General features: G+C 37.9%; 1 protein-coding gene across 1 annotated transcript; it reads right to left on the bottom strand.

Annotated features, from left to right (window-relative positions):
* Positions 1-499: 499 nt before the first annotated feature.
* Positions 500-21351, bottom strand: LOC124643852. The gene is made up of 10 exons (XM_047182961.1): positions 21255-21351; positions 20192-20355; positions 18143-18313; positions 17428-17587; positions 16664-16725; positions 13288-13345; positions 5653-5783; positions 5126-5245; positions 4441-4595; positions 500-1559 (listed from the first exon to the last, which is right to left on the bottom strand). Exons 1-10 carry the CDS (start codon positions 21340-21342, stop codon positions 1484-1486), a joined length of 1185 nt encoding a protein of 394 aa, XP_047038917.1. The 5' UTR covers positions 21343-21351; the 3' UTR covers positions 500-1483.
* Positions 21352-23955: the final 2604 nt, after the last annotated feature.

Genomic DNA, 23955 nt, shown 5'->3' with positions numbered 1-23955 from the left:
GATGACCCGTGATCACGGTCGGCGCCACTCGGCCGAAATGTCGAGAAAATAAAAGGTACTTATCGTACCAACGCGTACGTATAGTATCGCTTTATGTCTCGATTATTTATACCCAAATATGTAATTGAATATCTTTGGCAGTCGTGAAGGGCAGTCAGAAGCAAGTCTGACAACCAGTTTTAACAAAGGGGTATTGGGATGCCCAGGTAACTGGGTTGAGGAGGTCTGATAGGGCAGTCGCTCCTTGTAAAACACTGGCACTCAGCTGCACCCTGTTAGACTGGAAGCCGGTCCCAACATAGTTGAGGGAAATGGCTAGCGAGATGATGGTATTTGTACACATGTATACAATTTGTTACAGTTTGCTAGAGCGAGTAGACCAGAAGATACATTTGTGTGCGTCACAGTGCCGCACACCTATAGAAACTCATCTTTATGATTAGGTCATTATCGGAATATATGTAACACCAAAGTTCCTCAATTAAGAAAAACGTGAATAAATGCTAGTTTATTTATTTAATTAAAAGATAAATTACATTGTAATATCGTTAATTACACAATACATAGAACTTCTAAAACAGTTTTAATAAATAGACACATACATAGTTAAAAAAATACAGACAGTTTTATGAAAACGTGACTTCTTCAGACCTCTAGATATTTTATCTCATGAAAGCGGGTGAGCCAGACTTGTATACATGCACATTGTCTTTGTATGCGTAAGCTGCGGGATTGTTCGAAAGAGTTACCGCGGCCCTAGTACATAAAAAGCCTACGACGGAACACGACGGTTTTTAGTCAGTAAGAGTCTGACTCTCCCTCACCGCTGCTAACCCACAGAGGGAGGGGGTCATTTGAAAAAGCTCGGGAGCGCTCAGTAGTGGTCGAGTCGCCGAGGCATACATACACAATGTGCATGTACATTTACACACACAAGTGTGGCTTATCCGCTTTCGTGAGATATAACATCGATATTTATAGGCTGTAGATTTACGGCAGTGTTAAGCCTTTCTTCGGACTTGAAGGTTTTGATCCTAAAATATTTTGAACCATTTTTAGATTTGTTGCCTTAAATCGGCTTTAGGTAGAAAGTGAAGATTTACTTAAAATACATAAGTAGGTGCCTAATGCTAAGACATTCAACTTATACAAACATAATGCTACGATAACAAGAATATGTATTTTAACTTCTAACCTACTCTTACAACGAAATAATTAAGAAACTGAAGCTAAACATTAACAACATAACAAACTTTAAAATCTACATACAGTACATTATCATGAATCATTAATCTGTCTAGCCTTTTCCCATCTGCAGGGATCAGACTCCCTCTTAACTTATTTTCCAAAGGTCTACAAATGACTAGGATATAAAACTACAAGATCCAACAACTTTCGAAATTCTACAATTAATGGCAAAAATCTAAGTCAAATTAAGGTGCAATGTAAATTGAACTTTAAGTTAATGAAAATAAGTGTGATTTTATTCAGTAATAGTTCCACCTGTCGTGACTTCAGGCTTCGGAGGTTCAAATTCTGTATAGTCGTGTTCCACATACCTATCAAAAAAAATGTAAATTGGTAAAAAGTCCTGGTAGTCTTGTGGTTAAAGCACCTGCATCTCAATTATGAGTGTAAGTGTTCGATTCTAGGTCAGGTAAGTAAGGGCTGCGGGATTGTTCGCGTAAGTTACCGCGGCGCTGGTACATAAAGGGCTTAAGAAGGAACATGGTGGGTTGTAGTCAGTGAGAGTCTGACACTCCCTCACGCTGCATGTACAGCGGGAGTCATTTGATAATTCCACACCAAAAAAAGTCAGTAAAGTACCTACCAATTTAATTAAGTAAGTATAAGATTATCTTGGAAACCAACGACTGAATAAAGGCTTATAGTAGGGGAGGCCTAGAAGGGATTTTGGGATTTACTCAAGCGCGGCAGATTAGTATATAGGGAGGTACCTATTACCCCATTTAACACCTCCACCAAATATAAGCCCTGTATATGTAGCCGCGTGTCTAGAATAAAGGATCAGATTAGTAAAAAAAAAATTTCATCTGACATTCTCCAGCGCGTCAGATTAAGATAGGGTAAGTTAGTTATATGCTAAAAAGTGTATATTCCACTAATCTGACAATTTGCGATTGACGATAAGAAGTAGGAAGGTTACAAAATTGTAAAAAAAAAACTTCATCTTGACTTTCTCGAGCGCGGCTAATTTTTTTTTTATTTTGAAGGGAATAATTCAACGTTCACGAAAAATATATAATCTGACGATTCCCGTAAGCCGAAGTAAGGAAAATTAATCGATAAAGTTTAAAGCGTGCAGCTACGTGATGCCGGTATTCTCCTCCCAAGTTTCTATTCCTCTCTCTCTTTTTTCAATTCAATTCATTTGCAATAAGTGTTGGTACATTTTGGGTCTTAAATAATCTACACTAATGTTATAAAGCTGAAGAGTTTTTTTGTTTGAACTCGCTAATCTCAGGAAGTCATACATAGTATGCAGATATACTGTTTTTAACGAAGACGATTCATTTTATTGGCTACTTTCGTTAAATACGTGTTCCTTCCAGTTGCATTGCTTGTCTATCGTGATACCGAGAAATGCCATTTCGTATACTTCTTGTAATTTATGTCCTCTATAATTACTCTTTATAGTCTTCTTTTTATACAGTCGTGGTGGCCTAGTCATCCGGTTAGACTGGAAGCCGACCCCAACATAGTTGGGAAAAAGGCTAGGCAGATGATGATGAGCCTTATTTTTTATCTATATGTATTAAATTGAATAAAATTAGTTTTTGTAAGATTTACGCATAGATTATTTCCGTCAAGCCATGTTATTATAGATTCAATTGTATTGTTTATGTCACATGTATATTTATCAATGTCATTATAATTCAATGTAATTATTATAGAAATGTATGTAATGTATGAGCAGATTGGTACACTCCGCCAATAGCAATTTCATACATATCATTGGATAGGCCTTTTTATCTAGAACAACCTTTATTATGACAGCTTTGTTGAAATGTTTGTCCGTTCTGGGATATAGATCAAAAAGTGTGTAAAAGTTAAAACTGAATAATCTATTGATATCTCAAGTTTTAAAGGAATACCAAAGTGCTACTACGTGTATGTCTTGTAAGTACTAAGTACTTGCTGTGCAGACATTGGTGTCCAAGATAAACTTAGACAGTAAATACAAACTTAGAAAAGTTGCATTGGTACTTGCCTGACCTGGAATCGAATCCACATACTTGAGAGGTTGGTTCTTTACTCACTAGGCCACCACGACTTAGATAATGATTATAACAAAATTAAAAAACAACGACATTGGTGTTAATTTTTCAAAGAAAATTAGGTTACAGTATTGATTATTATTAGTTTTAAAAACTTTCCATTGTCAGATTAAGCGAGTCTCTCCAGATAATCGTCAGATTATGAGATGATTACGTTAAGGGTACATAAATGAACCATATATATCTTAATCTGACGCGCTCGAGTATTTCAAAATGGCGATTTTTTTTTGCAATTTTAAATAATGACCACGAGTTTAGGTCACGTCTAAATCGTCAGATTATTGCATAAGAGACTTCGTTTTGGTTCACTTAACACCCCTTTTGAAAATCTGTCGCGCTCGATAAAATTATTTTTTTTCCCATTTTTAACCCTTACCTACGACCACCCCCACCATGGAAACAGTCAGATTAATATACGTATGTTTAAAAAATGACGTACGACGTGCATGCTATTAATATCTGACGCGCTCGAGTATGTCCATGCAACTGTTTTTTTTTACATTTTTGAAAGTTTATAGCCGCTCCACCCACCGATGAAAGTGTGTGTATGTCAGGACATTTTTTTCTTCTTATCATCTAAGCTTCGCAATCTAATAGGTCTCATTGACGCTCGAGTCACTCCCGGTTTAGCACTCTTGCCTCCCCTACTATTAGGAAAACTTGTTGAATTAACCAGGAATATAACGTCTGAAATTGCAAGTCCGCCCAATCAGAGCGCGCTAATGTACCAGGTTCCTATTTTTTCTAATTTTTAGTTTTAATGTAAAACATAGCGGCAACAATACAATGTACATTAGGTACCTGTAAAAAATACAACAATCTGTCACAATTCATGAGATTTTGACTCGTAGAAAGGCGGAGAACGAAGTCTTAGTAACAAGGTCCTGTTTTATCTTTTGGGTATGGAGCCCCAAAAACGTTGATAATGACTAACCATGTAAGACATCAATCCAGTCCAACCAACCAGTCTAACCAAGGGGTATTGCGTATGGGAAGGGATATTGGTAACTGGGTTGAGGAGGGCAGATATCAGTCGCTCCTTGTAAAGCGCTGGTACTCAGCTGCGTCCGGTTAGACTGGAAGCCGACCCCAACATAGTTGGGAAAAAGGCTCGGAGGATGACATCTATAGACCAACTTACTTCTCGAGCGGTGGGCAGAGGAAGTGACGTATGTTCCTTGGCATCACCATTTCAGCTTGTAACTTGCAGACTTCCTTGATGAACTCTTCAAAATCTGCCATTATCTCCTTGTCTACCGGACCGCCGATACCCGGGACGGCATACACCATTGTGATCTAAGATTTGAAAAATTAACCACTTACATATTAATATTCTATACTTAATTATAAAAAGGAAAGGAATCTCTATCATTTTATCCCTTGAAATATATGAGAGTTGCTACCTAGTTGCTACCCTCGTGGTTTTGAGAAAAAATTGTCATCCAGCAAGACATCAACTTGCCAAGCCAGTTTGTCCAATAATACTGCATAAAAGTATTGAGTATTTTCTTTAACCAAGAATTGTTATCTTCCATTTTGTGCGACATAAGTTGCTGCGCAGAGACCAATTTTAGGTATGAGTGGGTGACGGAGGTGCTAGAAGGGCTCCATTTTTTATATTATACCATGTCTATCTATCTATACCATGTTTGTTTAAACATTACCGCTTACCCCGACATGACATCTATAGGAAATCTAAAAAAAAACTAAGTATGAGGGCTTTACGGGGTTTTATATTTGTAAAATCGTAAGTGAATTACGTGAGCATAATTTGCAAGGTTTAAGGCCGGCCTTAAAAGAGTTTACATAAAACTTAAAGTACGTACCTCAGGTATAGGAGTTTCCTCCTCCTCAATCTCTTCAACCTCTGGAACTATAATCTCCATGTTATCATCGAGGAACTGCTCCAATATATCTCTGATCATCGCTACTTCCTCCGGTTTGGCCTGTGTTACAAAAAGTATATTAAGATCAAATAAATACAAGTAACGTTTTGACAGGTATGTTTTATGCTGAAGTTTACAATATCACCCATACTGACCCGTTTCTGACATCCCCATTTTGACCTTCCGATATCACAATTCTGGCAAACCCTGTGACATCTCATTTTGAACCACCTATTGTAACTCCCCGATTTGATTTCCCCATACTGACCTCCCTATTTCGTCTTCAAGGACTGACGACCTTCCTTAAGGTTAATAATGTAGAGCTTCATACTTTAATTTAGGCCTACTTTTTGCCAACAGAAGGAATAATTTTTATTTTTTGACTAATTGACGATTTCTAGACGATAATCATTATCAACACAGTACCTCAGCTTTTGCCAAATGCAGAGTTGTGGCTCTTACTTTACCTTTTTCTTCTTCAGATCAGGATCAGGTAATATAGCAATTTGTTCATCGATGTAGTCCATAATTTCTTTCTCTATTGTTTGTACAATAAATTCTCCACTGGTAGTCGACATTTGACGACCAGCCACCATACCTATAATCAAATTAAACTAAGTTAACTTTAGAAAGAAAATAACTTGTCAAACATTTGAGATTTGGCTAAATACTGTGTAGAAAGAAGTGCTTATTAGTTCACTAAAAGGATAACTACAATCTTAAAGTATATATTTTAACTATACACATATATCTTGAAATACAAGGATATAGAAATGATCATATTAACCAGTAAGACATAACGATGTAAATCCATTTACGGCCATTCCCAATACTCTAACTGTTGATTTGCTTATTAGAGATAGAATTCTGACATGAGCCCCATTCAAGAAATGTTAAATTCTAGTAGCTAAGCGTATCAAGATAGATAGTATATTGGGAACGGCCATTAAACGAGTAGACAGAATGTTTACAATACTTATGAATTATGCTGAAACCAAAACTATCATTAGATCTTGCAAGGGCGTTGTCAAGTAGATTGGCGATACATCCAAGTGATGAGATGTCTCTACGAAGCCGCTACAATGTCCGTTCAAGTACAGAATCAGCAAACAAGGCCCATACCGTTGCATCGAGGAGTGAGACAAGGGGATGTTATTTCCCCGAAACTGTTCACTAATGCAATGGAGGATATGTTCAAGACGCTGAACTGGAAAGGACGCGGCATCAACATCAATGGCGAACACATCTCTCACTTGCGATTTGCTGACGATATCGTCATCATGGCGGAAACGCTGCAGGACCACGGAGGAGAAAAGACTAGCGGAGGTGCCCTAACGTAAAATCTCCTAACAAAGCAGCGCGCTAAAATTCGGGTGAGCGGGGGACGAGGAACATTACTGGCTCCACCCGTGATCCACCCTTATACGCCTTTTATGGGAAGCCACCCATTTTTTGTAAATCCATCTAGCGTGGAATAGGATGATTAAAATCTAACCCTAAACTAACATCGACCACTAGTGACATACTCAAAAATTAAGTAAATACTCAAAATTAATAATTCTTTTAAAATAGTAATTGAACTAGAAAGTTTGAAGAAGCATGTGAAATGAAAGAAGAAAAAGAGAGGGATAAAAAAGTTAGAAAATTTATTCTTATATAAGTATTATTTTGTGCAGAGAACTTGCCCCACAACAATTTATTTACTCCCCCAGAAATGAAATGGGTATAATTCTACTAGGAACCATTTAACGGAGACTCGATGAAAAATCATTTTTATTCACCACGGGTCTAAAATACCCCCATGGTGTAATTTAAGTATCAACTATTGTCATTGTGTTAGTTCGTCTACTAGCCACTATGGCATCACAAGCACGAAAATTCGTTCTATTTGTTCTAGAACCGTGCTGCGATGACTGTTGTTATTTTCAATGTTGCCATATTACGAAATTCACCAAGAAAAATGGGAATTAAAATTATAGGGACAGTATCAAATTAGAGTTTTCACAACTGTATCATAACGGCGCATCCACTAAGTAGCAGACTTTATGTGAGTCGGATATTGCTCTGAGTAAAGGTACATTCAAAAAGTATGTACGGCAAGAGAGATATACCTATGTAAAACATTGCTGATGATGAATATAAATAAATCTACGCAAATTTTCGTCACATCTTATATTTGTTATAAATTTTTGGAGTTATTGCAAAAATACTGTTTTTATAAAATGTAGTCTTAAATCTTATTACATGTAACTGATCACAACGATGTTGCCTGGTTGCTAAAAGAAATACATAGTTAGAGTTATGATTAATTTTAAGATAATTGCAGCTTTTTTACATAAGACCTTTTTTAAGAATGGGTGATTGAATTTTCGATGTCTGGTAGCACTTAATTTTGTAACGGGTGTCTCTGTCTTGATGAACACAATTTTACTTCAAATATACGTAAGTCGACTACTTACCGAAAGATGGTGTTTTTATAATTTTAAATTTTCATGATAATATATCATATGTTTTGGTTTGTAAATAATCTATAAAAAAACTTGTAGGATGCAAGGAAAAATGAAGCTGTTTTTTAAGGCAAAAATTGGTACCAATAATATACATTGATACAAGATTCATACGAAAATAATACAAATTCACTTAGAGGTTCTAGAAATGCAGCTATTCAACGACAGATGTCTCTAGCAAAAAATATGCTTTAAAGTAAAAATATTACTTTCACGTGAAATGTTATCCTATGGTATGTTTGAGTTTGGATCCTGAGCAATTTCTACAATTAATGATAGCGCATTTCGTCGTTTTAATCGAGTAACAAATAAAATTTGTTGAAATTGTGGTAAAAATACAACTATGACAAGATGTCAGTTTGATGTGAAGGACGGTATATGGGCGGTGTCCAGCCACGCCTGTCGTGACGTAGTCGTGACGTATTTGACCTACCTGAAGGCGCGTGACCTACCTGCGTTAGGGCATCTCCGCTAGTCTTTTCTCCTCCGTGTGCAGGACCTACAACAGATGCTGAACGACCTGGCTGAATCTTCTCTACGCATCGGCCTACGGATGAACTTGGACAAAACCAAGGTCATGTTCAATGAACATGTTCTACCGGAACCGATAGCGATACACGGCGCCGTTCTCGAAGTTGTTCGGAAATATGTATACCTCGGGCAGACATTGCAGTTAGGTAGAAACAACTTTGAGGACGAGGGAATAGGAGAATTCAGTTGGGTTGGGCTGCATTTGGGAAGCTACGTCGAGTCCTAACATCGTTGATCCCACAGTGCCTAAAGACAAAAGTCTTCAATCAGTGCGTCCTACCTGTCATGACTTACGGAGCCGAAACGTGGACACTGTCGGTACGGCTGGTTCACAAGTTTAAAGTCGCTCAGCGGGCTATGGAAAGGGCTATGCTCGGCATTTCTCTGAGGGATCGCATCAGAAATGAGGTAATCCGTCAGAGAACCAAGGTCATCGACATAGCCCACCGAATCAGCAAGCTGAAGTGGCAGTGGGCTGGCCATATTAGCCGAAGAACCGATAACCGTTGGGGTAAACGAGTTCTAGAGTGGAGACCACGCCTTGGCAAACGTAGTGTAGGACGTCCTCAGGCACGGTGGAGTGATGACTTGCGCAAGACGGCTGGCAGGAGCTGGATGCGAGAAGCTGAAAATCGATCTCAGTGGCGTGCACTTGGAGAGGCCTATGTCCAGCAGTGGACTGCGATAGGCTGATGATGATGATGATGATGATTGCAAGGGAGAGAGGAATGCATAGGGAATGTTATGAATGTTATGAAAATGTTATGAATAATTTTACATCGACTCAAATACACATCAAAATACTCGAAATAGAATTTCTTTCCCAATCAACAAATTAAGAAAAGATTAAGAAAAGAGAAGAAGTATTATAGATTGTAGAACCCTGATGTGTTGGTGTCTGCATCTAAACAGCCAATAGTAGTTTTTATCAAATAAATAGAGGGTTAAAGTTCTAACCAAGATCATAATTGGCAGTTTTGAACTTATCCACAATAGTTTCTATTTCTGCAAACGTTTGCTCCAAATCTTCCAAGCGTTGTTCACGATATTCATATGTCTAGTATAGGAATAATAGGATAAGGATTAGGATTAGGGATATAGGAGAATCTACAATATCGTTGCCTACAGTTACTAAAAGATTAAAGGAGGATTTCATTTTTCAGTTTTTTTGTTGTACCATCTGGGGCCCGATTCTCCTAAGTTAATAATGTCAAAATCGAATAGAAATCGAATCGCAATATGATAGCAATAGCAGTTTTAATCATATCGGGCATTCTGCTACTAATAAAAGACCAATCGTATTCGATTGACATTTGATTGGTGTGCGATTGGTCTGCTATTTTGGTAATTTTGGTCTATACGGTAGTTTGCTGTACAATCATTTTGCAATCGTAAATCATTTGCAGACAAAATGATTCATTAGTGAATGACAGAAAAGGATAAAAACGTTTATTTCAAAGAAAAAATAGCGGAATGCCACATACGCTTCAATCGTAATCGAGTAATCGATCGTACGTTGCTTAAGTAAAATTAGGAGAATCGGGTCCCTGGATGCGAGCAGCCGAAAATCGATCTCAGTGGCGTGCACTTGGAGAGGCCTATGTCCAGCAGTGGACTGCGATAGGCTGATGATGATGATGTTGTACCATCTAATATTATAAACGCGAGAGATTGTTTGTAGAGGTATGTTTGCTTCTCTTTCACACAAAAACTACGGAATGGGTTTTGATGAACTACTACTTTTATCTATATTCTGGAAATAGTTCCCTCAAGATACAGTTAAAACTGCCAGCTAGAATCAAATAAATTCCTTCACTGCGACTACCTTTGCGCAATAAACAGATTTTTATGCGATTTACACTAATATATGGAAGAATTTATGAGTTTATATGTTGCATAAGGGGGAAGGATTTATGAGGATAGTATAGGATTTATACTTTGCACAAGAACAGGGCTAGCTTCTCCGACTTGGTGACCATAGCAACTTCTTCTCCATCTTCCGGTGTTTTCCCTGGTTCAGCCTCGAACAGTTCTTCCACTTCACCCCCATCTCTTGGTTCCCCTGCATTCGGTACCTTGGTTATGACCCGGATTTATTTTCTTATTTTTCTATGTATGTGTAGAATTGATTTTGGGTTAATAGGCATGATAACAGAGTTCATAATTGGTTCTCGTTGTCCGTTTTTTTAGATTGGCTAAAAATAATGGATTAATACAAATATTTTTACTGTCATCATACCTATTAAAATATTATGTAAGGCTGCGTGTACTTATGTAGTTAAATACTGCTAGAATGACTGTGACTATTTGATATGTACGGTTGATATAGGTATGTATACGAAATACGGTCTATTCTGCTTATTCCACTGCGTATACCATTCATATTATCTACTACTAATTCCAACATGACAAAATACATATTATAACGACTTAATTTACTACAATCAACTTAATTAGTAAAGACTTTAGGCTCAGACTCCTTCAAAATAGATTGGAGAAGTTTTTAAACAACCATCAGAATTTCTCCGCTCCGAATAGGTAACGAAATTCTATTGCGTCGCCCAGCAGTAAAAACCTCGGATGGCTCATTTCCTTGAAAAAAATATATATTTGTTCTTTGGATTGATAAACTCGGTAAGCACAGATTACTCTAGCAAGCTTTGGAATCAGCTACTCCTAGCGCCATTTATGACGTGCTATGAGAACCTGTATCAAAATAGGATCCGCCATTTTCGTCTGAGTAAATTGTCAGTGCGGTTAATAATAGCGTTATTCCAGATTAAAAAATAATTAACGTATTTATTTATTTAATTAAAATTCTATAAAAAGCAAAAAGTATTAATAGTTTAGGTAGTAATCTTCCCCACTCAAACATTTTTTGTCAGTTTTGGTTTCCTTCTGTAAAATTTTGTTATAAACACTTACGAGGTTTTCACTGCTGGACGACAATTGGTTGCCGAAAAACTTCGATCAAAGGACAATGGGCGATTCCGGTCCAAATGTCCACCACGAACGAGACCTGTATGGCTAGATAGCCCGTTAAATATAGAACATTTTTTGTTATGAAAGTAAAAAAAAATATAATGCCAGAAAAAAGTTATAGCAAAATCAAATAAAACATTTTATAGATTTTTCAATTTCATTTTTTCAATTACTTTTCGTGATGTTCGATTTTCGTACTTTCTGTAACTTCTGAAAAAATAGAATTGTTCATTATTAGAGAGAAGACACCACCAGTTACATCGAACTTTCTTAGATCCAGGCACTGCTGAGTATATTCAGGCACTTCCGGCGCCTCAATTGATTAGTGATTCGTACATTCATCGGGCAAAAAAATATGGGCTGTTTATATGCAAATGAGTTTTACTCATCTTAGTTTTAGAAAGTGTATAATTAAAGTGCGGAAATGGAAGTGCAATAAAATAAAAAGTAATAATGATTACATACAAAAACTACCAAAAATTAAGAATACATTTTTGGCTAATAACTTTTTTTTGACATTGTTTTTTTTTTTACTTTGTTAGTAAAAGTTACTCTAAATTAAGTGGACTATTTAATTATATAGGTCTCGTTCGTGGTGGACATTTGGACCAAACTTCATACATTCTTGCCCAATCTCCTTTGGAGAAATCTGAAGCAATGTGACTGTTTCTAGGTACCTACCTACTTATCATTCACAAGCTTTAACAGACAGACTTTACTTACAGTGACCAACTTTACATCATCCTCCGAGCCTTTTTCCCAAACTATGTTGGGGTCGGTTTCCAGTCTAACGGGATTCAGCTGAGTACCAGTGCTTTACAAGAAGCGACTGCCTATCTGACCTCCTCAACCCAGTTACCCGGGCAACCCGATACCCCTTGGTTAGACTGGTGTCAGACTTACTGGCTTCTGACTACCCGTAACGACTGCCAAGGATGTTCAATGACAGCCGGGACCTACAGTTTAACGTGCCATCCGAAACACAGTCATTGGTGTCTAAGATATACTTAGAAAGTACTTACAAACTTAGAAAAGTTGCATTGGTACTTGCCTGACCTGGAATCGAACCCGCGCCCTCATACTCGAGAGGTTGTTTCTTTGCCCACTCGGCCATCACGACTCACCAACTTTACATTTAATACTTAAAAATCTAATTCATACGTAATACCTACTCAAAGCCTTGTACAAAACCTAAATACGCATACAATGATAAAAGTGGTTTTATAAGGAGAAGAAAATAGTGCTGTCACAAATTGCAGATTCTAAAAGTAATAAATAAATAAATTAATTAAATTAATGAATCCTACTAATACTACAAATTCTAGGATGTACATTTTTTACCACTTTCACGCTAAAACTAGTACATGATTTTGATGAAACTTGGCAGTAATTGAATTTACATTATTGCTTATTATTTATTCAATTACTGCTGACCAGTTTGCCACAAGGAGCGACTGCCTATCTGACCTCCTCAACCCAGCTACCCTGGCAAGTTTATAATGTGTCTGCGGTCCAAAAAAGCGACAGCTTACAACTATTCTGCAATTTACGACTGCACTGAATTAAAATAAAATGTTCAACCGTATATTTCTAATTTGACGGGTTGATCTTCTTCATCAAAGACCAATATTTCTATAGATTTTTGATGTCCTTCGTCGTCTTTTCTTTCAGCAGCTGGCGTTTCTAGAAACACATTGATATTTTCAGGATCGAGAATGTTTATAGATTTTTTACTAAGTATAAGTTTTATTTACATAGATCTATATAAAAAAAAAAAAACTTTTTTAACACCAAGCAAAACTCGCATTCACATCACTTTTGGTAAGTGGAATATCATTACTCGAATCTTACTGACTAATACCTATCCATGTTACTTTTGAAACCTTTCGCGTGAACAATGCCAAAATACAGGAATTTTGTTCTAATGAAGACTCAATAGGTACTGGTCAGCTTTTGACACCCTAATAGAATTGACTTGAATTATAGTTTGACAAAGATCTACTTCATTCTCAATACCAATAGCATAATTATAAATTTCCAATCAGTTGATAAGAAATAAAATATCATGTTTGCACAACTCACCTGGTGGTGCATAGCCAAAATCTTGCATTTTCGTAGCACTGAGCTGCTTCAGTTTTTTCTGAAAAGATAAAGAATAAATTAAATATGTATTTGCATTTGGAGACGTTTTCACGCAGTCACGGGAGTGTAACACTCGCAACTAAAATCATGTTTCTAAATCCCACGAAGCTATTTCAGCTCAATCCAGGACTCGAACCCGGGAACCTCTGTGTATACGGCAGAAATGCTTGCGATCACCGAGACCTACGGGGCAGTTAATCAAACCGAACGCAAAACATCTCATAATTTTCTACAATGATTAAAAGAGGTATTATTTAAACTAACATCAACTTCTTCATCTGGTGCAGGTCTCCCTGAAAATGCAACATAAAATATTATCTTCAAATTAATCTTCAAATATTTATCTTCAAAAAAAAAAAATAACTCAATATATTCTAAAGAAAATTATCAAGCAACAAAATTTTATAAAGGTCCAACAGGCCCGTTTAGACAAACGAGGCCTATATTCAGCCGTATTTCTCACTTGGATAAATCGACCAGCCACCCTGATGCCAGAATGGCTGGTCGCCTTTATGATTTTTTTTTCTTTAAAAACTACTAGGGTTGCAAGTGGTTGCAACTAATGGCAGCTGGTAGCAACCAGGTAGCAACTCTACAAATGATTCGAGAGATACGGGTTTGTGACGGAGATTCCGATGCCTACACATAATTTTGTTCACGAACTTATACTAGCAAAAAGTAAAGAAGTAAACCTATTCTTTCCCTCATATAGTTATCCCTTTCCGCTTCTCGTATACGCTCAATGGAAGCCGACCTCTCAATCTTGCCGATAGTAGGTAACGTCAGTTTGACACTCAGTCTGGCAGTCCGAGCCACATGGTCGTCTATTAAGGCCAGTCGTTGAACATCCTGGTCTTCCCAATACTCATCGTCTTCTTCATCATCATCAGAGTCCACCTGGGTTTGGAGTTTAAGGAACTTGTGATTGGTTTAGAAGGAATGAGGTAGGATTAGAGAATTTGAGATCTAGTACATTACTGGAGTCTTTAAAATGATTATGTATTCTATAAAATTAACTAAGGCGCTTTGCAAATGGAGCAACTGGTTTTTTTCATATTATTATAATATTATAAATAATCCCTATGTTCTTTCTCAAGGTCAACTCTATTTCTGTACCAAATTTTATTAAAATCAGTTCAGTGGTAAGACGTGAATGGATAAAGTGAGGAATGATTACATTAGAGGAAGTCTGAAAGTAGCGCCAGTTACAGAAAAGATGAGGAGTAGAAGATTGTCGTGGTATGGGCATGTAATGAGGAGGGATGATACGCATGCAACAAAGTGTGTGCTAAGTATGAATGTAGATGGATGGAGAGGAAGAGGAAGACCTAAGAAAAGATGGATGGATTGCCTGAAAGATGATATGAATAGGAAGGGAGTGAGTGTCAGTATGACGAGTGACAGGGGAAAATGGAAGAAAATGACATATTGCGCCGACCCCAAGTAAAATTTGGGAACAGGGCAGGAGAAAGAAAGAAAGTGGTAAGACGTGAAAGCGTAACAAATAGACAGACAGAGTTACTTTCGCGTTTATAATATTAGTAGGGATGGAGTTGCGCTCTCGTAGCAGCTTTACCGTATAGAAAGAAACCTTTCAAAAAGTTAATAGTTGCCTCAGGAAACGTTACTCTTATAAGCGCCTAAATGATAAGATGATTGTATGAAGTTAATACATATCGGGTGTGTCGTTCATAATCACATTAAATTCTATCACATGTACTTCATGATATTCTATAGCGAATTGTAAAAAAAATAACATAATCCATTCAGTGATTTAGCCACAGGACTAATTTTTCGTTTTCATAATTTACAACATCATGTGTAAAGCAGAGATAAAGCTAGGAGTATCGAATGTTTTGATCAGTTGACAGCTGTCAGTTTTCAAGGGAGAATTTCAGCTGTTTGTAATGACTGACTTCTATATGGTGTTCTAATTTTCGCACATTTTTATTCTATTTACTTTATTTGAAAAATGCATTTTTTTATTTTCACGTATTTTTCTTTTTTCGTGGTGTTAATCGACATATATTAACCAGTATATTAACGCATTTAATTTAACGTGATTATGAACGACACACCCGATATAATTATATTATTTTTCAGAATAAAGATCTGGGGACGTAGGTATTGACTAAACCATGTATTTGCCTCATGTCCAAGAAAGCAAGAAAGGCTGGTCCAAAAAGTACAAAGTCGTAAGGTATAAAATAAATAACTACTACAGAGGGCCTGCAAGACTTGAGAGTTTTCATGAAGAAGAGAAAGTCAGCAAAATATACAAAATTAGTTGTGCAATAAATAGCTATCAATCATTTGGTACCTAAGACAAACTAAATAATTATGCATGACTTTTCGAGAATATGACTCTAGCTAGATGAATTTACTGGTAAATAAAAATAGCAAGTTTGAAGACTTACTTTAATCATTCTTGCAGGATCAGCCTAATACATATAATAAATGGAAAAATAAAATATGTATGAGAAAACGAGTCAACAACTTATTCATTAATAAAACGGTGAAAGGGGTATTGAAAAGTTACAGCCTTTTTATCGTCCCACTGCTGGGCTGCGGCCTCCTCTCAAACGGAAAAGTATTGAGCGTTAATCACCACGCTTGCTCAATGCGGGTTGGTGTTTATTGAAAAACTAGCTGATCCCGCGAACTTCGTATCGTTCAAACCTTCCCTGGACCTCTACAAACATTTTAAAACCAAAATCAGCTCAATCGACCCAGCCGTTCTCGAGTTTTAATCAGACTAACGAACAACAATTCATTTTTATTTATATAGATAATGAGTAAAATCACTGACTTTAATGTATTATGAATTATATTACAACCTTCGTCAAGTTGCTTTGCTAGTCTAAAGTAGGTTACCAGTGATTGTAAAACAAGTTAAATTGTAAGATAAAACACTACTACACATGTTTTAGACATCAAATGGCCGTCTTCAGAGCGGCAAAGTTATTTGACGGGAGCTGTGCATCAAGTAGTTTTAAGATTTTTCTCCGGGATTTACCAAAAACAGGATTAAATATGGGATGGTTTCGTTTGGTCAATATAACATAGGAAATGGAAAAAGGTATCATTTATATCATCCAATAATATCATCGTCATCCTCTTGCCTTTTATCATCTCCCGAGCCTTTTCCCAACTATGTTGGGGTCGGCTTCCAGTCTAACCGAATGTAGCTGAGTACCAGTGTTTTACAAGGAGCGACTGCCTATCTGACCTCTTCAACCCAGTTACCCGGGCAACCCAATACTCCTTGTTATACCCTAACTTTTATTTTCTTGGTAGGTAATATGTTATTACTCACCGCTTCTTGATCTTCTTCATCATCTTGAACTACCTCCATAACAGGAATGGCAGGCGCAGCACCTACAAAATACGAATTTTCTATACTTATACTTCACTGCATAGTATAAAGTAGCTTTTTCTGTCCGCAACCGACTTTCATGCGGTTTTTTTAACAGACAGAGTGATTAAAGAGGAAGTTTTATATGCAGGTATAATCATTAAATAAATAGCATTGCACCCGTGCGAAGCCGGGGCGGGTCACTAGTAATCCAGCTAATATTATAAATGCGAAAGTCCGTTTGTTTGCTACGCTTTCACGCAAATAACTATTTAACCGCTCATCATGAAACAGTATAGTAGAAAGAATATAGGATACTTTTTATCAGCACACCCCACGGGCGAAAGCTAGTATCCATAAGTTGTCTCTGTATAAGTTTTTTTAGCAACGAGGGATTTTGTATTAAAAAAAACCGGCCAAGTGCGAGTCGGACTCGCGCACGAAGGGTTCCGTACCATTATTTATAAAACGGACAAAAAATCACGTTTTTTGTATGGGAGCGCCCCAAAATATCTATTTAATTCTAGTTTTCAGTATTTTTTGTTACAGCGGCAACAGAAATACATCATCTGTAAAAATTCTAACTCTCTAACTATTACGGTTCATGAGATACAGCCTGGTGACAGACGGACGGACGGACGCACGGACAGAGGAGCGAAAACAATAGGGTCCCGTTTTACCCTTTGGGTACGGAACCCTAAAAATATCCCTTACAAAGCCATTACCTTCTCTGTACCCATTATGGTACTGAACATCCTTGGAAGCGTCCACCTGGGCGAGGAACCTGTACATCTTCAGGAAGTCCTCCATGGGTATAGCTGCTGAACCACCATCAGGCTCCTTGGTTAGAGACTCGCAGAGAAGAATCATCGTGTGTGTTAGACACTGGAGAATATGAGAAAGAGGAAGAATTAGGGGCTAAGGAAACTGGTTGAAGGTGTTATAATCACTCGGTTTCTCAATACTTTGTGAACTTATTGCCAATGATGTTAAAAAATGTCTCTATACATAAGTTAGGTTTGCCAAAACTGTTTCTTTTTTCAGGGAGCTTAACTGCCATACAAATATTTATCTCATGTCTACGAAGACATCAATAATCTATAGGGGAAGCCTTTCTCTACATATGTATAACGAAATTTCATTTGAATTTGTTGTTTTACCGTAAAAAACGTTATAGAACAAAGCGGCCCTCTTACATTCTGAGGATATTAACGCATTCACCCTGTTATGAAATAAGTTTGCCTATGAAGGTGATACCGCGAACAATAAAATAGACCTACCGGAGCTGCGGGATAGTTCTACTGTGGCCCTGGTACATAAAAATCCTAAGAAGGAACATGATGTGTTTTAATCAGCAAGAGTCTGACACTCCCTCACGATGCACCCACAGCGGGAGGGATCATTTGATGATTTCCTATAAAAAAGACCTATCCAACATACCTTAGTCAGCATCCCACCAGCGACCGCCAAGAAATGTAACAAAGGCACTGAATCTTGTCGCAGGTACACCTCACAGAGGCACAGGATCCTCTTCAGCTCCATGTGGTCCAAGCAGAACCCTTGCCAGGCGCGCTTCACGACTGCCATGGGCACATCTGTCATGCCATACATCTGAGGAAAGAAGATTCTGTTGGTCTTTAGCGGCTGTCAGCAAAATATTATATCTGTTGATGTGCTTACTAGAGATATACACTAGCTCTTCTCTAGAGACACAATTCTGACTTTTGGTTCTTCAAACCTAACAGACAGAATTGTGTTGCTGGGGAGTTTGCTCCACCACTTCTTCTTCCCAACAAAAACATAGGAAGTATTGAAGGGCCTGCGTTTGGGGGCTGTCTTTTGTTAGTTTGACGTTCAAAAAGTTTTTATTTTCAGCCTACTTTTTGTTAGCATCATACAAGTAATCTCTGGTAAGCAAAACAACAGGTATAATGAATATGGGAGACAGCCGCAAGTTGCAAGTCATTTACGAAACCGGGTAAGTGCGAGATGGACAAAATTACTTTTGTTTTATGGGCCAATATACATATATTATTTTAATCAAATCAAAATCAAATCAAATCATCTTTATTATCAGGCATCAAAGGCCCATAGATAAATACCTTAAAACTAGCATACATATGTTATACAAAAATTGTTAGTAAATAAAAACTTAAAACTATGTTAGTAGCACTTCACTTAATGCACTATCTACTATCTGTGCGGTCCTGTGGCACTTGTCCGCGGAAGCGACGGAACACCACGTCCTGTGGCCAGAAGTTCTCGTCCAACACGAGGTGCAGGAAGCACGTCGGCACTCGCACCACGAACGCCTTGAAATTGACGTTATGGCGCGACTCCAGCAGCTGCACTCTCGGGGCGTACTTCAGCTTCTGGCGCACGTACTCCACGATGTCCTCCGCCTTAGTGGTGTAGTGTAGGCGGGAGATGTACACCGGGGTGTTCGGCTTGGCGGCACGAATTTTGATGTTTGGCTCAGTAGGAGCCGTGCCGCAACGATTCTTGTTGGTTCGCTGACGGCGCTTCCTCCTTTGCACCGTAACGAACCCCTCATCGTCAGCCCGATTCTGTCCCTTTACGGGCACGGGCTTCTTCGTAGCATCAATTTTGCTACCGGTGACGCTAGCGTAGTCTCGATGTTTCGTCGACGCTGCAGAAACGAGCAGCTGTTCGAGCGGTCGAGCGGCGGCGAGCGGAGGAGCCGCAGGGACGGGAGCGGGGCAGCGGGGCGCACGAGGCGCGCACTGTGCCGACTCAGCATTCGGCGGCGACAGCGGCGATGGCGACAAAACTGCTGACGCGAAACTTGCACCCGATACATCGAGGCACGCTCCGCGCCGCATGTTTACGTTCGATGCACCCGCAGGTGACCCAGTTACAGTCACCGATTTACGCAACTCATTGAGTTCGCTGCGCAATTCGGCGACAGTATTTTGGGATGCATCTAACTTCCTCTGTACATCCGCAAGACTTGCCTTAAGAAAGACAATATCTTTCAATAGGCTTGTTACGTCGACGTGGTCGAAAGTGACGGGCGGTAGCTTGTTGAGATCCTTCGCTACAAACGTCGGCACGTCGTCAGGATCGGTCTCCTTTAGCAGCGTGATGATATCTTGTATGCTTTTCTTTGTCCCGTCACGCCGGCGGGACACCATCTGATCGCTCTTGTTAAGCAACCGGTACAGCAACTGCTTTGCAGCAGCGACGTCCTCCTCGCTGAAATTCGTCGCGCAGATCTGGATGAGTCCTCACACTCTGAATAACTAGTAAAAGTTTCCTAAGGTGTACCTTATTTTGTACTTCCCTATGTACTTCTTTCTATACTCACATGTGTGCTGGCCTTATGTATTCGTCTTGTGTACTCGCTTATGTACTCGCCTTATTTGACATATTTTATATGAAGATTATTTCAAAATAAAAAAACAACCGATAAATCGGTTAATGTAATCCACAGATAGAATAATAGCTTTGTTTAGAAATATAGATTACCTGATTAGCCAGGACCTTCAAGCAGCCTCGAGTCAGTCCCCCCTCGGTGCTGTAGATAGGATACTCCAGTCTAAGCTTCACGGGCGGAGCTCGGTGCTCAGCCAATGCTCTGAAGTACTCAAACGACCAGCGTAGAAGATCGTAGGGTTGAGTTTTTATTGCCGCTTTAGAAGAATATATTACAATGTTAAAGTTCTCTAGTAATTGGAATCTGTCTAGACAGACGTGGTTAGAAAATAGCTACTGAGGTAGAAAACATTGTATATAAATATGAAACTAACAATGATGGTCCAGGAATATAACATAGGTAGTTTATAGTGTCTTATGGCTAAGCAGAATATCATCTGCCTATCATATGTTGGGGTCGGCTTCCAGTCTAACCGGGTGCGGCTGAGTACCAGTGTTTTCCAGAGAGCGTTTTTATATCCGCCCTCCTCAACCCTCTAGCTAGGTAATACTGGTTGTCAGACTTTCTGGCTGACTGAACCTCCGGTCGTGGCGGATTGTCGTCCCATAGGACTATGATAGTAAAGGAATAATGAGTGCACCTGTTACAGCCTTTTTATCATCCCACTGCTAGGCACAGGCCTCCTCTCACACGGAGGATTGAAAATTAATCACCACGCTTGCTCAATGCGGGTTGGTGATTTCAGACATTATAGTCCAGGTTTCCTCAAGATGTTTTCCTGCACCTTTTTATCCGCCAAGATATACTTAGAAAGTACATACAAAATTAGAAAAGTTGCATTGGTACTTTACTTGCTTGACCTGGAATCGAACCCACACCCTCATACTCGCACCTATGTCTGCGCAAATGCTTGTGCACTACAGTCTACAATATATCCTTCGTCACTGACATGACCTGTCCTCCTTATGTGAGAACAGCCGCCATAGCCGATTGACCTGAGCGCCATTATTACTCCATACGTGGACAATATAAACATAAGTAATAGAAAAAAAAAATCGAGTAGAAAAATATGCGTTTTAAAACACGCAATAAGGCCCTTAGCATAATGCTGCGACCCGAAACGAGACAGAGTCCCAGCGTTGGTTTGGAGCTTACCTTTACAATATCTCTTGAGGATATAAGGAAATTTCGGAGGTATTACAATCTGCTGGGAGCAGTACATCTGCTCTATAAGCTCCGGCATGATGGCTTCAGTGGCTACTGGAAACAAACAAAGAAATATCATCATCTACCTAGCCTTTGCCCAACTTTGGAGTCGGCTTCCAGTCTAACCGGATGCAGCTGAGTACCAGTGTGCCACAAGGAGCGACTGCCCTTTCTGACCTCCTTAACCTTAACCCGGGCAACCCAAAATGTTTAAAATTTGATGTACTGTAGTAGGTATACTAGCTTCTGCCAGCGGTTCTACCCGTGTCGCGTAGGAACTACGTGGGTGGTCCCATAATGAATGTACTCTTATGTACTCTCTTATGTAGGTACTGTCTTATGTACTCTCTTATGTACTCCTCTTATTATTTGTTATTAACCTTAGGAAGTTCACCTATGTACTCTCTTATGTACTCTCTAATGTACTGTATTATGTACTCTCTTATGTACACTCTTATGTACTCTCTTATGTACACTCTTATGTACTCTCTTATATGTACTCTCTTACGTACTATCTTATATACTCTCTTATATACTATCTTTTATACACTCTTATGTACTCTCTTATATACTATCTTATTTACTTTCTTATATACTCTCTTATATACTCTCTTATATACTATCTTATTTACTTTCTTATTTACTCTCTTATGTACTCTCTTATGTACTTCTCTTATATCGGGTGTGTCGTTCACAATCACATTAAATGAAATACGTTAATATAATGGTTAATGTATGTCGATTAACACAAAGAAAAAAGAAAAATACGTAAAAATAAAAAAAATGAATTTTTCAAACAAAGTAAATAGAATAAAAATGTGCGAAAATTAGAACACCATATAAAAGTCAGTCATAAAAAACAACTGAAATTCTCCCTTGAAAACTGACAGCTGTCAACTGATCAAAACATTCGATACTCCTAACTTTGTCTCTGCTTTACACATGATGTTGTAAATTATAAAAACGAAAAATTACTCCTGTGGTTAAACAACTGAATGGATTACGTTATTTGTATTACAATAGGCATGATGACAGTAATCAAAAATCATTAAAATAATATATTTATTAAATTAAACTTGAAGCTTGGAATATAAAACGCGCATTGTTTTCTTTATTAATAATGTGATTAATATGTATTTTTATAAAATAAAATTACGAAATAAGGCAATCCGCCATGATATCTTGAACACCAATCAGAGCTCGTGACGTCATTTCTCAAAACAACTCGCGCGAAAGCGCGCGAACGTCACATTTCGTTATTGTGAACTTCCACTGCGATCTTTGTTTTTATTTAATTAATTGTGTATAACACGAGTTATGGAGCCCGGATTTATCAAGGCAAACAGCGCTAATTTGCCTAGAATTGATATCATAATGCTGGCAGAGTTTTTGGCATCAAATAAAGATTTTTGTTCAGCTGAATTTAGAAATGTTAAAACTTCCATGTAAGTATACTATAGTATAGTATATATAGTTTAATTAAAAAAAACTTTCATGTAAGTGTATCAGTTTAATTAAAAAAACTTCTATGTTAGAATCTAGAGAACTATGTAATAACTTACATCAAAGTGATCTTCACAAAAATAAAGTTGTACCCTGGGCAATCTTGCTTTTGAATCTCGCCTTGCAAGTTTAAGCCACTTGTTTCGTATTTTTTTATTGTGAGGAACGTACACAAATAACTTATCAGGAGTTGTTTTGGATGTGTTCTTACACTGGGGGACCCCACAACACCTATGCACTTTCGAATTCATATTTAATAACACAAAAAACTTATAACTTAACTAAATTATTGCACGAGCGTTGTTTACTTGCGTCTTGTAATTTCAGTCGTGACGTCACAAGTGACGACATGACACTGACAAGCGTTTTCGCGCCGGATTCAAAGTGGACAGAGAAAAATGCAATTATTTGATAAAAAAACTTCACATTTTCTTAAAATTAATAATTTTTCATATTAAATAGACGTATACCTACATCATACAAAGGTATTTAAAAATTTGTCATCATGCCTATTCGCCATAGAATATTATAAAGTATATGCGATAGGATTTAATGTGATTGTGAACGACACACCCTGTATACTTCTCTTATGTACTCTCCTATGTACCTTCTTATGTACTCTCTTATATACTCTCTTATGTACTTTCTTATTTACTCTCTCTCTGATGTACTCCTTTATGTACTCTCTTATGTACTCTCTTATGTACCCTCTTATGTATACTCTTATGTACTCTCTCATATACTCTCTTATATACTATCTTATATACTATCTTATGTACACTCTTATGTACTCTCTTATGTACTCTCTTATATACTATCTTATGTACACTCTTATGTACTCTCTTATATACTATCTTATATACACTCTTATATACACTCTTATGCACTCTCTTATGTACTCTCTTGTGTACTCTCTTATATACTCTCTTATGTACACTCTTATGTACTCTCTTATGTACACTCTTATGTACTCTCTTATGTACTCTCCTATTTACTCTCTTATGTACACTCTTATGCACTCTCTTATGTATACTCTTATGTACTCTCCTATTTACTCTCTTATGTACACTCTTATGTACTCTCTTATGTACTCTCTTATATACTATCTTATGTACACTCTTATGTACTCTCTTATGTACTCTCTTAT

This window comes from Helicoverpa zea, chromosome 28 (genome assembly GCF_022581195.2).
Source record: "Helicoverpa zea isolate HzStark_Cry1AcR chromosome 28, ilHelZeax1.1, whole genome shotgun sequence".
In the NCBI taxonomy this organism is placed as follows: Eukaryota; Metazoa; Arthropoda; class Insecta; order Lepidoptera; family Noctuidae; genus Helicoverpa; species Helicoverpa zea.
Note: the sequence above shows the minus strand (reverse complement) of the source record. Positions and strands in the feature narration are given on the sequence as shown.

Bases quoted from the DNA above. Each gene is read 5' to 3' on its own strand.
- LOC124643852 (XM_047182961.1), bottom strand. From the start codon at position 21,342: ATGCCGGAGCTTATAGAGCAGATGTACTGCTCCCAGCAGATTGTAATA. The intron at 5,246-5,652 runs GTAAAGTAAGAG...TTTGTAACACAG, and splicing joins CTGATCTGAAGAAGAAAAAG to GCCAAACCGGAGGAAGTAGC. The intron at 4,596-5,125 runs GTACGTACTTTA...TTCAAATCTTAG, and splicing joins AGGAAACTCCTATACCTGAG to ATCACAATGGTGTATGCCGT.